Below are 18026 nucleotides of genomic sequence, written 5' to 3' on the forward strand. Positions count from 1 at the left end.
CTCTAGGATCTCTCCTCCACAAAAGGCTCCAGGATGACCTATTATATTGAACCCCTTRCTCTTAAACCACTTGCAGAGAGAGGCAGTTTTATTCATGGAAGTCAAATAGCAACTCCACCACCACTACACTGCCCCCCAAAACCAAAAAACACCTCAACAAATCCTGCACACACAAACAAAACAAAAAATCCTCACCACCAGGCAGATGCATCAGTTCAGCCAGACAACCTTCCTCTGAAGATACAATACAATGTGCAGTTTTGGCACCCTGTTTTCCTCTCTTATACCATTTACCTACTCTCCACAGCTCCTTTTAAATTTAAGGGAGCAGATCCCAGTTGAAGTCATAATTTATCACTTCCGCCTTTACAGTGCCATTTAAATCAGTAGCGACTGCTACGCAGCTTCCAAGAAGCTGATCCCTGGGGTAGCACACTGTAAATATGAGCCAGCATCACAGCTGCTCCTTTTCCACATTAGAAGTTCCTCACGCTTCAGCTCCAACTGCCAAGGTTACCGCTGCAGCCACAGCCCAACACTATAAATCCAGAAAAACAGAGTAAGGAAGTTCAAGGCATGTCTGGCTAACCTGCAGCACCAATGCTCAGAAGTATAACATTGCTTAGAGGAAATATGTGGGGCTACAATGCCCCCCACTTTAGTTGAGCATAGCTATGTGTGTCAGAAGTGGCTGGTGTTTAGTAACTCAAATGGGAATACCAGACTGGAAACATTATTTAAAATATCACTTAATGAAAATCTTCCAGAGATCCAACAGACCACCAAGTCAGAGAGGAGCACTTACCAGAAGTTACTGCAGGTAGCTGGAATTTGCCCAATGCATTCACAACACTAAGAACAGAATTCAGTACTGTTAAATAGAATGAGACAAAAAACAYCAACTCATTTTCTCCCAAAGGAATGCTTTATTGACACTTCTCCTCCGCATTTATCTGTAAAGAGAAACAGTTCAATACCCAAGCTCCAGCAGTACCCATTTCACTGACACTGTTCCTCACACGGAGGCTGGCTTTAGTCACAAACAAGGAAATCCCATAAATGACACTCTACACTCCACCTACTGCCTAGTACATCTGCCTTCTAGGATTTCATAGCATGTCCCCAGACCTGAAGAGGGAGGGGAGCAGGAGGTGAGGGAAACTGAAATTAGTCAAAAGATAAAAGTGTCAAAACTTGCTTCTCTAGAGAAGAGGCAGAGAAAGTTCAGTCCCTCTAGGGTGATAACCACTAAAACTACTCAGATATGTACATAAACAAGTCTAAAGACCTGAGTAATCCCACTTCACCTCTAAGGCACAGAATTGCTCACTCTAGGTATTTTTGATGTGCCTAGAATAAGATCAGGCCTCTATAGGAAAACTTAGTTGTACAGCTCCTGAGCAATGAAGTTGGACATCAGAATAGCAAACCATCCAGCCACTTGGGAAACTGGTTGAGCTTCATGACTCGCCACCATTTTTTGTAAAGCAAGATCATAGCTGGGGCTCTCAGCTGAGAGAACATAGTCACAGTCAGATGTACCAGATGGAGTGTCCCACAGAGCAAAGACCCTCCAATACAGTGTCCATATTGCTAGAGACAGCTTTGTCCTTCCCTAATCTGGACTTCTTGCTAGCAGCCTTCAGAAATTCTTCCTCCAAGAATGAACGCATAAACTGAGAAGGGAGAAGCAAGTTTCATACACTCAAGCAACAGAGCACACCACTGAAAATTAACACAAGAACTGGCTTATAAGCATGCTGCTACTACTGTATGATGCAAAACTCCAGTGCTCAATATTCAGCTTTGTAACCCTCACAGTCCCCTCTATAGAGAAAAAATTATAAACAAGTAAAGCATAAAGTGATGTAAGGCTTGCATTTCAGAGTCCAGGGGAACATTTCCCTTTATGATGCCAAAGCTGTTTTTTTTTTTATTATTWTTTTCCCTCTCCTTAAAGTTCATTGCATTTAAAAATAAAGATTTTAGTTTTGTTAAAGCTAGAGCATTAGTGTAACAATGAGGCAGCTGCTAAGTGAAGTTTCCCTTTTGGGAGCCCAGAAAAAAGTTCACCCCATTTACCAGACTACCCCACTGAGAGCAGGAAAGAAACCATAATGGGAGAAGCCTGGGAGATCACGAAGTAACTGCATGGTGTGCTCTGAACACAGAGCATTGCCAGAAGCTGAGGCTAAGATCCTCATGCACTTGACTTCTCCTTTAACTGTTCTCCTCCTTTCCTGCTCACAGTTACTTTTTCCTGTCCAAAGTTATGAGAGCCAAGGAAAAGATTTTTCTCTCTCTAAACCAATGGCATTTCTGAGCTACCTTAAGGAAACTCCATTTTGAAGTGCTCTCCCAAAAGGACAGCACAGTGATACATTTCATTTACAAACTTTAGTGTAAAATATTTGTGTACAAAACTTTGCATTCTCTTTGACTTGGATCCAGTAGCAGTGTCTATGAATGGATTATGGATCTCTCTAGACTGGCTCTCAGCCCCTTCTTGCACTCGCATGTTGTTGCTGTTGTGAAGATTTGGGAAGGAAGGGGGCTTGCTCTTGCAGTTGTGCACAGCCGTGCAAAGCCATATAGCAAGTCTAGAAAGGAGCATTGTCTTGTGGAGGCTTGTCTCCAGCTCCTGGCGGGGAGTGGAGGCCATCAGTGCTATTTTCCCTGCTGCCCACCACTCTGGACTGAAAGGAGAAAAGAGAGTTAGGATAATAAGAAACCAACACTGAGAATGACAAGTAAATTCTCCTTTGTCAAGGTCACCTCCCGTAGCAAAGACTTCATGCATCTGAGAGGCCTTTTGCCTGAATACTAGTCTACAAGAAAAACATGGCAGAAATTAAAGTTTCTGCCTAAGATTTCACACTATGTTTTGAGACAGAGGAGACAGTTACCTTTATGGTTCCAACTCTATCTTCAAATGACTTGAAGGTTGCAGAATTCCTTGAAGAACAGAAGGAAAAAAAAAAGACAAGACGACAAGTTAGTTCTTAACTAAAATAGGCCACCCACTGTGACCAGGCTCTCTTGCCCTTCCCATGTAAGAGCAGTAGTACCCAAACACTTCTAGCTCCTCACTCAGCTGTCTTGTGGCATGAATCTCACACACAGGCAGAAGCAYTACATACAAACTCTAAAGACAGACATTTATACCACAGGGGTCTGTGCACTCCAATTTACCTGCCTAAGCAGAGAACTTAGTTAAAAAAAAAAATCACTAGAGAGTCAGCATATAAGCAGAAAACAAACTAATTCTTAGTTTTACAAGGCTTCCAACTAAAAGCATACTTTCTTAAATAATGGAGAGAAAAAGCTGAAAAAGATTTAAAGGCTTCACTTTCCCATATTACATCCTGCTGGCAGAAGAGGAAGAGCTATGTGCATGAACCTGCAAGATTTTTACTGACACAGAAGTGATCATTTACATCAKGAAATACTCTTAGAACCTCAGCACAACAAATTAAGCAGGAAAATTCATATTTCTAACAAAGATAAGCCAGTCATTTGACAATCTGAACAGCTTTTCCACTTGTGAATGATTCCAAGGAGTGCTCTGTACTGAGCTTTCAGACCAGGCAATTATTCATACAGAGTTATTTTCCCTGCATAAGCACCAGGAGCTGGGAAGTGACTAGCCTCATCCTAGTTACTTTTACTCAGATTCATATTTGTGCCCATAAAATAGCCTCTGTCAATGTGAAACGAAGATGAATAGGGAGRGCTTCTGTAGGCCTGGTCCAGTTTTAGCAATCGTTTGTCCTACATGGAGATCTTATGCACCATGAAGGCATTTTGAGAAGAGCTCCTAGCTTCTAAGCTAGAGACAGAAGATTCAAGTTAGGATTCACCTTAGTATTAGTAATGGCTGTGCTGCACATTGTAAGAGGAGAACTGTAATCCCCTTCAGGGACCTCTGAAAGCTACACGTTTCAGGTAGACTTTGGTACAGCTGCAACAGCGCACTTAGTCCGAGAACACTACAGGTGCTAATAACTATCAAAATAGACTAACAAAGCCTTGAAYTACTCAAGCTGCAGGACACAGCTACCCCATAATCAAAGTAGCATCAGTTGAAGTGAACCAATTGCACAAATTAGAACCCAAAATCCCCCACAGGGCACAGTCTGCTACATATCCCACCTACCCCACTCAGGAGAGACAGGGGTTTGCTACATTACCTCATCGTTGGCATACTTATCGAGTGGCGAATGGAGTAACTGCTACTTGGAAGCATTCAGAGCAAGGAGGAAAGAGTTAGACAACAATTTTAAACAGACATTGTGTAAAAGCAGTTTACCCCCACTTCCAAGCACTTGCTGCCACACACAGGCTGCTGTGGACAACTGAAGCAATAAAAGCTAGCCCTCTCTTCCCTTATTTTCACAGCCTGCAGCTCAGAACTAGTTCTGTATCATAGGACTGTTAGCATGAGTACTTAACTGAGAAAGCGAACAAGCAGAAAATGAACATAGCGCATCATTTAAAAGCTCTTCTAAATTTGATGGACAGATCTGCTTATGCCAGTACACGGAAGCAAATCTCCCACAACACAATCCTTAGAAAAGAGGTTTTTAACTATGCTCAAGACAAGAGAYACCTGGCCTATGATCAAAAATCTGATGGATGCAGAGGTGAGGCATGGGCACCTCTAGGAGACAAAAAAATGTGCATGACCGGTTTTACTGTATCAAGTTACTCACATTATCAAGTTTTACTAGCAAAGACTTCTTGCCCCAGGTTCTTTCCCAAAACTTGGGCTGACAGAAAGACGCAAAAGCATGCAGCAAGTGCTACCAAAAGGTATGCTGAACCATAAGCTTTCAAATTGGTAAGTTGTTGTAAACTGCTCATGGTCCCATTATATTATAATTAAGCTAGGGGTCTCATACTTGCAGTTGTGTTGTATTCTTAACCTGCACTGCAAGTTGCAGCCATGATAGAAAAATTATAGGAGATGATTTTAGCTAGATTTCTCATTCCATTTCAAAAGCATTGACAAGCTTTACATAATCAGCCTCCCCTTTAACATCTGCAAAGACTTGGCAAAGTAACATATGCTCATTTAGTAGCCTTGAAGAATATCTTACCTAAAGGAATGCGAGAAGGGATGAGCCCTGAGGAAACCCACGACAGCAGAGGGGGAAAAAAGGGAAGCAGTAGTCAGACACTTGTGCAGATCTAAACACTAAATACAGGACAATTAAGCAAGGACATGGTCACAGGACAAAGTCAACTGCCCAGAAGGAAGCCTCTCAAGATAAATTAGAGAAGCAAACAAAAAACAATTGCTTTTCATTAATTCAAATTACCTAAACTAAGATGTTTCTTCAGAAGATGAGAGCAGAATCTACACTAAGTCAGAACAAGGGTGCTGAATTGAGGTGGAGAAGAACAGCGGGAAGATTTACTCATCCAGATCCATTTTTTTCACTTGAAGTTTTAGAGCACTTTTTCCTAAACTGAGGTTTTATCTTTTACCAAATTAGCTAACTAAGGTACCTTGTCCACCTCCCTATGAGATCTCATTTAAAAACAGCACTGCTCAGACTGCTGGTTGAGCACCTCTGCAATAGGAACCAAACAGATGCCTGCACATACGTTGCCAAGCCTGCAGATCTTAAAAGTTATACTTGGGGTAGGGAAGGGTAGAAAGGGGAGGCAAAAAAAAACCCAAACAGATCAACATAATAAAAAGATAAGAGCATATGGATAGAAGGTATGATGCTTAACCCACAACCCAAGTACTGATTGCCCATTTTTAGGTTCCAAGGCAAACTATCACGTGGAAGCTACCAGCTTTCCATGCCGGATTTTGCACTACAGTAGCATTTCAGTAGTCTGAAATAATAAGCCAAGGTTTTCTACTTCTACTAAGACTGCCAAGATAGTCTGAAGAGGTTTCCCTACTGGAAATGCCAGTGTTCTATTCCACTTAAATATTGTTTTTATTCGCGCAGCAGGAAGCAGTCATGGCAAGCTGGATGTGAAGTATTTGGCAAGGAGTACAAGGGTCCTTCCTTACAGCTATAGCAAAGATGCTAGGCTTCATGATTTCATTTCCCCATCTATTCCAATCAGCTCTTTGGCTGGATAGGCTCCTTGTAATGCTGTCTTTGCATGCAACATAGAAGTTAACTTGCTCTCACTTAAAGCAATGGAACACAGAATATGTATATCCATGCACCATGCTACTCTGTACGTAATTCTACAAGCACCAGTAAATTTGCTCAGATTCTTGACCTGGGCTTAACTGTTATCCTTTTTTTCCTTTCATGAGGATTTAAATTTTATATAAATTCAAGAAACAGCCGCCACCTCTGGGGCTCAGATTAACATTTTATAATGAATTTGCTTGTAGTATTATGTACAGTAGCAAACTCGATCAGACAACATGAAAGGTATTGAGGACAAAAACCACAACGCAAGCTGTTATCACACAAAAGAAAACACTTCCAATTTGCAGTTTAATGAAGACAGTAAGATGTAATAACGTCTAACAGTTTATTTTTTAACTGCAAGTGGAGATAACAGAAAAGGCTGAAGTAGCCAAAACTTGAGAACCCACTTGTTAAAGATACACCCCCCCCTCCCCCAGCAATCTACTAGAACAATAGCTTTAATACATTTAGTACAGTAATCACATAAATGTCACAATTTCTCCTCAAAATCTGCAGCTATAGCATTTGAAAGTGTTTTGACCGCTCTGTTAAAGCACTGTAAAGATTGTAGCCAAGGACAACTTACTCTCATTTCATAGCATTTCTGTCCAGGCGGTTTTAATGGAATTATAACTACGCCCTCTGAATATCAGAGGTGTTTGTCCCACATTCATCATCCTTTCCTTGCATTTATCAAMCGGTGAAAGCTGACTAAACAAGGAAATCCTTTCTGTTATCTCAACACTTCCAGTGTTGGAAGATAAACCTGCTTTAGAAGTGAATTTGTAGTGTAGGAGGAAAAAGTACAGTAACAACACTGATTATAGCGTAGGCCACAAGGCCTAGAACTGAGATTCTCCAGGAACAGATATCATCCTCATCCATTCAGAGAGGTGATCACAACAATAAAACAGACTTCACTCCTTGTAATCTCTGATCACATATCAGAATACCATTTACAGTTTCACTTGGCAGGCACAGAAAACAGAACAGTTCCTGTGCAAGTTTATGCCAGAAGCTAAACTTCAGTCACAATCAGAAATATCAAGACTTCAGCACAACAGAGGAGACACAAGTTTATAAATCCAAAGAAAAACTGAAAGCCTTATTAGAAGCCATTACTGCGTTCCCCCATAAGGCCATATATACAAAGCAAGTCCTACTGAAATAACTGTGGTAGAGACAATCCCAGATTATCAGTAAGACAGCAGCTACCTCTAATATCACATCACTCAAGGTATTAGCCATAAAAATGAATATGGGCGTTTAAGTTATGACTGTGCTGAGCAATACTATTGTTGCAGAGGTCTGATATGTATGTAGTCAGACCAGCTCTGTCACCAAGAGTGACAGTTCCACTCCTCACTTGGCCACATATCCCCTCCCTCCATCATCTGCTCCTGGGATAGCATAAATATTTGCACARCTGCACAGTGAACTGGATTCTACCAGCCAAAATATGACAGGCAGGACCAAGGCTGTCAGAACAGCTTCTGGTGGCAAGATCAGTTCAGGAGTTCCCCGTTTGGTCCAAAAAGGTCAGTTCCTATGCCTTTGCAACAACAGCCTCACCAGTCTGCAGAAGGCAGTCAAATTTATTTTACCATTATCAACTTGGCAAAATATATTACCATTACATCTTGCCAGTGTCTATCTGCTGGCAGCTTAAGTGATTATCTTCTGAAAGAAGAGATTTAGATATATAAAATAATTTCTAGGAAAAAAAAAGTAAAATTTGAGTACTAGAAAGGCCAGAAAGCCAGCTAGTCCTCTCCTAAATTCAGAACAAGCCACAAAAAACATTCACCAATAATTGCTCTCCAGGAACACAGTAAGTAACTCCATGAGGATAGATGTAGAGTTTCAGTTCAATGTGATCAGAGACCAACAAATTCTTACCACTTGGATACTCCCAGCCACAGTGGAATGGGAAAATCCCTACAAAGAATGACAACTGCCTGTTCAATCCAAGATCTGATACATCATGGTAAATACAAGCACAAAGGATGCTTCCTTAATAATCTAGACAGCTTGTACATTAAGAATTAGCTCTCAATTCTGAGGGAAAAAAAATGCAGGCAGAGTATTTTGAATGAAAGCCTTTGACATCACCATTAACACGGAAATAGTCTTTTGCTTAAACTCCTGAATGAGGTAAATCAGCTCTATCCTTAAACTTTGTACAGCTGAGAAACTCACAGGGCAAGAACCTTAGCCAGCAGCCAGAAGAACCAGCCCTCCTTTTTCCATTGCAGAGGGGTTTACATTTGCAAATACTTCAGCTGTCATCTGCTTCAGGAAGCTAGATAACCACCAAGCCCAAGAAGAGTTATGTCATTATAGTCTTCTGAATCAGTTCATATCTTCCAAAACACACTACATAGCCATGCTTGAAAGTCACACTGCTCTTCTCCATGGAAAGATGGTGCATGGAATTTGAAACTGCACAATGCACAACATCCAGACTTTGCCCCAGTTTAARGCACAAAACAGAACATAGGAATGACAACCCCTTCCTAATTCTAAGCATAACAATGAGAAAGCAGAAGACTAATAATGAAAAGTATCAAATTTTACATTATATGCAAGAAGCTAGCATTAAAGTTGCAGCACAACCATATGACAATAAAAAGGGAAGGGAACTAAAAATGTTCTGTCAGCTCTTTTGAGCTGAATTAGACTAAGTGCTTTGAAATGAGCTGGTTTTATTCTATCAACACAAGTCTTAGAACACTTTCAGAGGAGACAGCAATAGTTTTTTTCCTGAGGAGTGTTTAAGAGCGTTTAATGCGTCCCAAAGTCTGATGTACATGACCACACGGAAGAAGCTACTCCATCAATAGCAAAGTGCTGCCAACCAAGTAGGGGAAAAAAGGAAAAAGCCTAGCTATTGTCTAAAGTCTCAAAACTGTTTAAATCTTTTAATTAAAACACTAGAGCACAAAACCAAAATCTTACCTCATGTCACCAAGTTTCCTGCTGATAACAGAACCTACATTGGAAAGTGCTGCTGAAGTCTTCTGTCCTGCCTGGGACAGGGTTTCCTGGGTCTTCTTATAACTATATAGAAGAGAAACATTAAGTTGAATTAACATGTAGATCCAAAAGCAAAAAGCACCCCACCTTTTTGAGAAAGGAACCCATATTAAAGGAAAGAAGCTAGGCTAGTGAGCTTAACTGACTTCACTAAAAAAGCCCACTCCGGTTTTACACATATTCAAAGATAAAGTTTTAAAAAGATCGTAAGTGTAGTAAGTGCAGGCTTAGCTTTTCCATACACTTTGTATTTTTAAATCTCAAACATTTGCCAAAAAAATCCCAGTTTTCCACATGGGAATTACACATCATAGCATCATACCCGATCTGCTCTATAATTGTATTTTGATGTCCTTCAGAAAATAAGTCAAAGAACCTATTCCATAATATATTTGCAGCCCTGAAGAAGCTGTAACATTTGTTAGTGTTAGGGAACAGAGGGAAGAGGCAATACTGATGTTACTGTCTAGAAAAGAAATGCAGAAATGAGCATTACCTCTACAACTGCAGTTTAGAATTAAATTGGTACGGAAGTTTCCCATCAGTTACCATTAACCACAATAAGTCTGACAGTTTATGCTTGGCAGCTGATTACATTTGAGAAGTTTATATAAGAACTAGAGAAGACAGACACTTGAGAACCTTTGTTTCCTTCAAATGAGACAATTTTAAGAACAAAGATTCCTTAAGTCTTTTTCATCAACTCATCCTTTAAGTTCTTCTACAGTTTGCATTTAACATCTAGATTTACAGCATTCTTCAAACTGTAAGAAAAGGTTCAGGTAGGAACAAGTCCATCAACTTAAGCCAAATTTTCTTATTTCAAATATTTAATCTGAGGGTGGGTGTAGTGCTTTCCCCCCCCCCATTCTTTTCTGTTTTTTTTGCCTATCCACTTGTATTGTAATATTTAAGAGAAAAATGACTTAATGTTCACATCTCCGAACTTCTGAGGCCAAAAGCAACATGTTTACAGCTGACTCAATTCTTTATATCTCATTCTCTCCAGAGCAGAGTGCAGGAGACAATGCCTAAACACGTTGCTTTAGTTTTTTTGTTGTTGTTTTTTAGACTCTAATCAAGTATTTTGGAATCATGAACGTACACAAGACAAATAGGGCAAAAATGCATCAGCTTTATTTCTACGTCTGCTGAAGGAAGGCTTTTCATTCTTGTAACCTATTATTTTCCAGACTAATTCCACTAATTCAGTGACTCCAGAAGAACCTAATAGGCTATGCCCAGACAGAGGAACTCAACATTGTTTCTTTACAGCGTGATGTTTTGTGAGAACTAGTCATCTCAAGACTATTTAGGAGAGCAGTAGTTAGTGTTGCTTGCTCATAGACATGCTTTCCTATCATAGTAAGCTCTAAACCCCAGGGCCAGGACTTCTCTGGAACTTTAATCCCTCCTATTTAGCAGTCAGGCTCCTCCCCTGCACAGGGTGACAGATTCCCATCGCAGGATTTGATTTACAACTGTCTAGCATGAACACCTAAGACCTCACACTCATTGAAATATGTTGTGCTGACCACTTCTACCCAAGCCAAGGAAAAACAGCTTGAAACTGAACTCTCTCTGATCAGCATCAAGTACCAAAGCAGTGATAAGAGGAATAGTTTACAGAATCAAATGACACCATCACACCAAACACACACTGCAAACTCAGATATTAGGCCTAGCTTCAGCAGACAAAGGTAAGACGCCTCCCAACTGTTGTTTCACCCTTGATAGCACTATTTCTAAGCCAACTCAAGACGACCTAGCATCCAAGTGCTGTTCCTTCTGCCTGACAGTGCTCCTTCATGATGCCAAGACAGCTGTTTGTGCTGACAATGATTAAGATGAAGGAAGTGATCCAGATGAAATATGCTTGGAGAAAAAAAAACACAGCTGCTAAATCAGATCCCCAACCTGGTTCTGCAGCCACAGTTCTCACACATGCACACCTCACAAGTGCAAGCAGGAGGTAGAGTCAAGGAAATGCAGAGGAGGTGAGCTGTTTCACCCAGAACTGCCGTCATTGGCATACATATGGAAGTACATCTGAGACAACCAGGGTCAAGGCATACCAGACTTCAATGCAACTTAACTACAGCTAGCTCTGACCACCCATCTCCTACCCCCTGGAAAAAAAACAAACAAAAAAAACAAAACAAAAACACACACACACAAACACACTACTTTTCTGCAACTGACACTGCCAGGTTTACCACTAGTACAAATTCACACTCACTCACTTTCTTCCCTTAATGTTGGTACAAAGCGTATTGGAATAATCCAGATCTGGAAGTAGAAAGTATGAGCTATGATTAGTACCTTGCTGTTCTGATGGGCAATTTGCTCAAAGGAGAAGCTGTAGAAGAGATCTGCATCCGCTTCAGAATCCTGTGGTATACAAACACTTCACTGCATCCCTCTCCTGTACATCCTTCCAGGGAAGGGCCAGAGCTGCACTCTCAAATTCTTCTTTACCATTAGTACCAGCTTCCTCTCATTTGCTTTTATACAGCAATCACCATTTGTGTTCTCCGTCTATGTTCAAAATCCAACTAAGCCATCATCCCAGTTACAAAAAAAATGGAGCTAGAGACAGACTGGGCTGATTTCTGTCCTCTCTACACACAGCTTGCAGAGGACAATTCAAGTTCTGTAGCCAGGAACAGCAACTACCAGGAAATTCAGTAGTGTACAAAAGCACCTAAGGTCACAGGTTAGGCCCATTTCCAGTTCAATCAGGCCACCTGCCAGCTACAATTCAGAGAAGCTTTGAAAAAACAGGAAAGAAGATGTCTTTGCCAAACAATCCCAAAACACAAGTAAAACCTCATCCTTTTCTTCCTTGAACTCGACCACTAGTACTTACTGAGCTTTAGATAAAGGAAATGGAAGTTGTTTGTTTTCTGAAATGTTGCTAGAATCTTACCTTTGAAGCACCCTTGCCTCTCTTAACTGGCATCTGTCTTGTTAGCATGAATTGTCACTCTGTCTAGTGCCAATGCAAGCAGGAAAGCTAGTGTGCCACAGCTATTCAAGGCCCTTAGCACTCTACAGAACCACATTTCTAATGTATTTTTCTTGCACTTAAAGTACAAGGAAAAACATATGACAAGAAGTTTTCTATTCTAGCAGGCACACCCAAAAAAGAATTATGATTAAAAACTGCCAGAATCATGTACACAGTCAGCAAGGATAAAGGTCATTCACTACATAGCAAGCAGCAACAACTAACATCTTTTTAATCCAGAAAACATACAATGAACTTGGAAGGTAGAACTTGCCTATTTGAAAGCTTTTCCGAGCACAGGCAGAAAGCAGGACTATCATCTTTCATCCCTCTTATGAAGAATACTTTCTATTGACACAAACTGCCAATGGCAAGCCAGTTATAGGCTGCCTCTTATGTGCTCAGGTTAGAAGACTGAATTTCATATCCACTACAAAGAACTGGACAATCTGGCTTACCCAAGCCCTACACATACCACAGTCTAAATCAGTTCAGAAAATAAAGACACTATCTACTTGCTCCCACTGCACTGCTGTCGAGGAGTCTCCTGTACACTGTGGGAGAAATGCAGTGAGAAGGATAAAGGCCAACTTTCATAATACACTTTCATGATTTAGTCCAGTTGAGAATTTAATTCCAGACATTCAATAAAAACATGACTAAGAGACTGTTCACATGCGCAAAAAAAAAAAAAAAGAGGAGTATAACAGCTGCAAAGTTTAAGCTGTTCAACTTCATTTGGGGCTCCAAAATGACAGAACAGCTGCCTTGGACACTAAAGTTGTATTTGCTCTCATCAGGTACTACAGGAAAAAAGAAAAAAAAAAGGTTCTGATTCTCCACAGAGCAACATGRTTACATGTTGAGGCATTACAAGAAGCCAGTCTATTCTATCACTTGTCAGCTGAAGTTATAAAACATGGCATGCAAGTCTCAGGTACTCAGTGGCTCCTGCCCGTTGCCCTGTAAGGGCAGGCAGTCATTTGAAGAGAATGTCACTCAGACCACAGGAAGTCATTCAGTTACAGAGCTGATGAAAGGCTACTTCTCACAGAGGATACATTTATCAGTTTTTAAAAAAGTGAAGGCTTGAAAAAAGTTTAGATAGGACTAAAAGCAGAGAACTGTGAGCAGGGGCAGAGAGTGCTAGAGGCAGCAGGCTGTCATGAAAGCATTTGTTAATGCTGAAGGTTAAGACACTCACGCTTCTGATTGAGTTAATTTTTCATTCCAGTCCTCCAGTGTGCTGCTGGCTGAAAGATATCTACAAACACAACGGAGGTTAGATTCAGTGCCAAGATTCACGACAGATGCTTCTTTTGACACTTTCCATAGCATTAGTGTCTCTTTACGCTTAAGGTATCATAAGTTTCCCCCCCCTCCTCTAAGTAAGAGGGAGAAGAGTTCTTTAAGAGGGAGAAGAGTTCTTTAAGAGGGAAGACAACATCCTGGATTCTTTCTTATTTAAACATATGCAAACACTGAGCACAAAGCAAACTAGACCTGCAGATTAGAAGGTGCCAAGATTTTTCAAATGGAAGACTTCATATCACCTACTCCCTCCCTACACCTGCATGGTAGCTACACACTAAAAAGCACAGAGCAGTGAGCTGAGCACAAAACTAAAAATTTGACTGTCACACCCAAGGCTGCATCAACATTGCATGACCTGGACAAACCGTAAAACTGACTCATCTTCTAATCCGCAGAGTGCATGTGTGTACATACACCTATACGCATATATATACACACCAATATCCTGTTATTTGTAAGAATTAACACTTGGAAAAAACAGATTGAATATACCTGCTACAAGTGTCTGGTACCAGCTCAAACGACACACAAAAGCRGTCAGAGGTGATACATGTCAGGCAGTTCATGCCACACATGGAGAGTTAGCTATCCCTCATTAAACCAGAGCTAACTGTTTTGCCTATTGAAGAAAACCTTCCAACCCACATCCACTCTTAGCTAACTTAAGATCTCCTTGAAAAAAAAACACTGAAGGGAAAGAATCCTCAGTTCAGAAAACATTCAAGATCTCCCTGACATTTAACTATACAACAAAAATCAAAATGATGCATGTCTAATATGAATTGAGGGCTAATACAACTAAAGAATGAGTTCTGGAGACAAAGGTAGCCAGACATTCCTTGTCCACATTTATCACCTGCTTGTATATACTGCAAAGACTAAACCTCATAGCTGTCAAAAAGGATCACTACATCAATCCCACAGAGCCCCAGTATGGAAACTTTCAAAAGCTAATGTACGTATTTACATAGCCCATGTTTTCAGCTACAGTTGAACGCCTTCAGAGACTTTGTCTCCCCCAAGGCCATACAGGAAGCCAATGATCAAACTGATTGCTACCACATCTGGTGAGGAGAAGAGAAATAGTTTCAGAGTAAAAAGATAGAGGTCTAGTAATAAGACATCTGGTTATAACAGACTAGCCTAAGAAAGACCAGTTACAGGAAAATTATTTTTTTTTTAATTTAAGTGTGGTCTGGTAACTGATTGGAATTTTTCTGCAGGTGAAAGGCTACCAGAGAGATGACAGCAGTAGCTTTTATTCATCTCCTTCCCAACTGAGGGATGCTTATAGTTGGAAGTCAGGCATGCTGCTAATAACAGTCCTGACTATAATTCACCRTATCTCCAGCTCCCAATCAACCCCTGATGCCTGAAAGAACAAGGAGCAGCACAACTGGGGAACGGAGCAAGGAGGTGTTGCTGAGGAGCCCAAGGCACTCACAAGTCAGACTGTGTCACTTTCTCATTCCACTCTCCAAGTTTCTTAGATGTTTCCACATAACTAGAAACAGAAAGTATTAATGAATATAGTTTCTTCAATATTCATTTTTAGAAGACAATGACAGATTTAAGGTAAAGGAGTAACAAAAGCTGGACAAGGRGTGGGGATGGGAGATGAGGAAAAGAAAAACAGTGAGATGAGCTCAAAAATCTACAGTAGCACCATGAGTAACTCCAGATTGCAGTTAAGCAGCACAAAACCGTTTAGACTTGGGGGGGGGGGAGGGGGAATCAAAAAATCTGTGGATTCTAGGAGCCCCTCACACTTGGGCACAAATATAATAATATTAAAAACTTACCTCTTTGACTCTCATTCTGGAACTGCCCAACAGCACAGCAACAATACTCTTAGTACTTGTTCAGTAACACTAGCATCGTATAATTTTGCCCCAAGAAGCATAGGCTTTTTAATTCAAGCTGTGCATCCTAGGAAATAGGTAGCCTCCAAACTAACATTAGAAAGTAGAACTTCAGCACTTTTTGCTTCTCTCTAAGCCTGAGCTCAGAGCCTGAGCTCAGAACAGAACAGTAGCAGCCTGCTCCCCAAAGAAATGGTCAGAAACAGGCAAACAAAACCGTTCTATTCAGTGGTGATCTAGATTATCAAGATTACAGACATGAAAGTTTTATTTACACCGATACGTGAAACCAATGAAACAACCAGATTTATTCTTTTCTCCTTTTACTCTATCTATCCATCAGAACAGAAGTCTGTCATTTGGAAAAGCCTTGGAATGTAATGCTTGGAAATAATTTCTATTGAGTTATACTTAAATGTGAAACTTGTGCCACAAACAACACTTACGCATTGGAGACTTGGACATCGTGCCAGCTTTTAGACAGGTTTTGTTTTAACCCATCCAAGGGAGTCAAACCTAGTTTCCTCTTCAGCTCTCCACAGTGCCTCTCTTTAGCAGCCAGAACTTGTCTGAGAGTACCAATTTCTTCTTCAACCTTAGAGAGAGGCACATGCATATCTTAATACCACAGCCTAATAAAGTTCTGAAAATTGAATGGACCTCCCCCCACACTCCCCCTGCAAGAAAAAAAGTTTTGTTACCCTGAGTATAAGAGAACTTATGGAAACTCTACATGCACACAGAACAAATCAATTGAGCATAAACGGTGCTGCAACAGGACACTTGCACCTCAGACTTCCATCAGGAAAACATCCACAAAAGCTAGTATATTGGCTGCTTAATACCACTGAGACTTATCAGAGCTTGACCCTAGCATTGTAATCTCAACAGTAACAGCAGGTATCATTTTAAATCATCTACCAAATACTTCTTATTAGCTAAGGTTTCTATTTTATAGTTCTCTTCCTCTGACATCATTAAAACAAATGTTCGTTCTGTTCCAGATGGTCACACAGGTCTAAGTAGAAGTGATACCTTCCTCATGACAAACAACACTTTCAGTACTCTGAAAAAGACATAAGAAGGATCTCTAATAAGCAGCTGGTTTCAGTTGCTTCTATTTTATAATTTYCTTCCTCTAGCATCATTAAGAGCAGGAGAACAACTCAAACCATCTTCTACTGCATTTTAGATAGAAATTATAAACTGACCTTTTTAAAACTTATATGCTCAAATTTTAGGGTATTACATTACAAACTCTCAACATTTCAGAAGCATATAAGCACCAAAAATAGTTCCCTACAAATATCCAGGAGGAAAAAAAAACATAAGAAAAAAAAAGGGAGTATATTAAGTAGTTCATTGTTTCAGGTTCCCAACAAAAAGCAGTTTATTTTGCCTACCACTTACCTAAAKAGTTTTCTGACTTCAAATGAAGCCCGAATTAAGTTTACTGCACAAAAAAATTTCCTTACAGTCCTAAACTAAGAATAGCTCTGGGAAGAGCACACCATGTTGTCTGAAGTATGGGTTAGCTTTGCGGATTTTAACAATGAACTAAGTGATCCAGAGACCCAGGTAACACCAATGTAAAACTGAAAACAAACAAACAAAAAAAACCCAACACCCTGCTCCTGTGGTACATCAGATTCCTGCTTTTCCCTTCCCAGGGGAATGTAACTACAGGTATACATAGTTCCAGCTGATAAAACTCAAGTGTCATTTTACCTTTGCAAGCTCAGATCTCAATTCCTCCTCTTCAGCAAGAGTGAGCCCTTCAGGTGCACAGGTCCTTGCTGAGGCAGCAGCGTTATCCACAGGAACGTCTGTCATGCTATCCGACAGCAGACCTTTGTTGGGAGAGTTAAGGTTGATATCTGTCACAGACAAGAGGCAGAACGCAGACAGCATAAGCGGCCAGCAAGCAAAGCACGTTATGCAAACCTGGGGAGGCTGCAGGGGAAGGTGAAGGAAGGGGCAGATGCTTTGCAGAAAGAGGAAGAGAAACTCCCGAGCTTCCTCCGCAAGCACCTTGCGGCGGCACGGGCAGCAGAGCGGCCCGCGAGCTGGAAGCGGCCTCCCGGCCCCGCTCGAGGCAGCGGCCATTGAGGAGCCGCCGCGGGGCCCACACGAGGCCGCAGGGACGAACCGCCAGCGCCCTCGGGGAGCCCCGGCCCCGGCCCCGGCCCCGGCCGCCTACCCTGGCTCGCGCTCTCCATGGCGGCGCCCCGGCACCGTTCAGCCGCCGCGGAAGAAGAAGCCGCCGCCGCCGCCGCCGCCGCCCTCTGGTGACGCAATTAGCGCCGCGCCGCGCCGCGCCGCGCGCCGCCCGCTTCCGGGGAGGCGCGGGGAGAGGGCGTCACCCGCCGCGTCGCCATGGCGACGGCGCCACGTTCCCCCGCGCCCCCCTCCCGCGGGCGGAAACGTCAAACGGGGCGGGGGTGACATCACCGCGGGGAGCGGGGGATGACGTCATCGCCTGGGACTGCGCGTTGTGTCGTCGCGGGACGAGGAGGGGCGGGCTCGGGCGCCCGGGGGTGGGAGCTGCTGGGCCCTGGCAGGCGCTGGGGGGCTTCCAGGGTGCCAGGCCCTGCCGTGGGGCACAGGGCCCCCGTGTGGGGCTTGCAGGGTGCC

General features: G+C 41.9%; 1 protein-coding gene across 7 annotated transcripts; it reads right to left on the bottom strand.

Annotated features, from left to right (window-relative positions):
* Positions 1-903: 903 nt before the first annotated feature.
* Positions 904-17706, bottom strand: TPD52L2 (TPD52 like 2). 7 transcript variants are annotated; one of them, XM_085314214.1, is made up of 10 exons: positions 17593-17706; positions 17121-17242; positions 15839-15987; positions 14975-15034; positions 13421-13480; positions 9129-9230; positions 5100-5126; positions 4191-4232; positions 2907-2955; positions 904-2696 (listed from the first exon to the last, which is right to left on the bottom strand). In XM_085314214.1, exons 1-10 carry the CDS (start codon positions 17609-17611, stop codon positions 2601-2603), a joined length of 726 nt encoding a protein of 241 aa, XP_085170340.1. In that variant the 5' UTR covers positions 17612-17706; the 3' UTR covers positions 904-2600. The 7 variants fall into 7 exon arrangements, with proteins under 7 accessions (XP_085170340.1, XP_085170338.1, XP_085170342.1 ...); XM_085314212.1 differs by having other exon boundaries at positions 17121-17269; positions 17593-17705; XM_085314216.1 differs by lacking the exon at positions 14975-15034 and having other exon boundaries at positions 17121-17269; positions 17593-17705.
* Positions 17707-18026: the final 320 nt, after the last annotated feature.

This window comes from Rhea americana, unplaced genomic scaffold (genome assembly GCF_003343005.1).
Source record: "Rhea americana isolate MKP2758 unplaced genomic scaffold, rheAme1 scaffold_4, whole genome shotgun sequence".
In the NCBI taxonomy this organism is placed as follows: Eukaryota; Metazoa; Chordata; class Aves; order Rheiformes; family Rheidae; genus Rhea; species Rhea americana.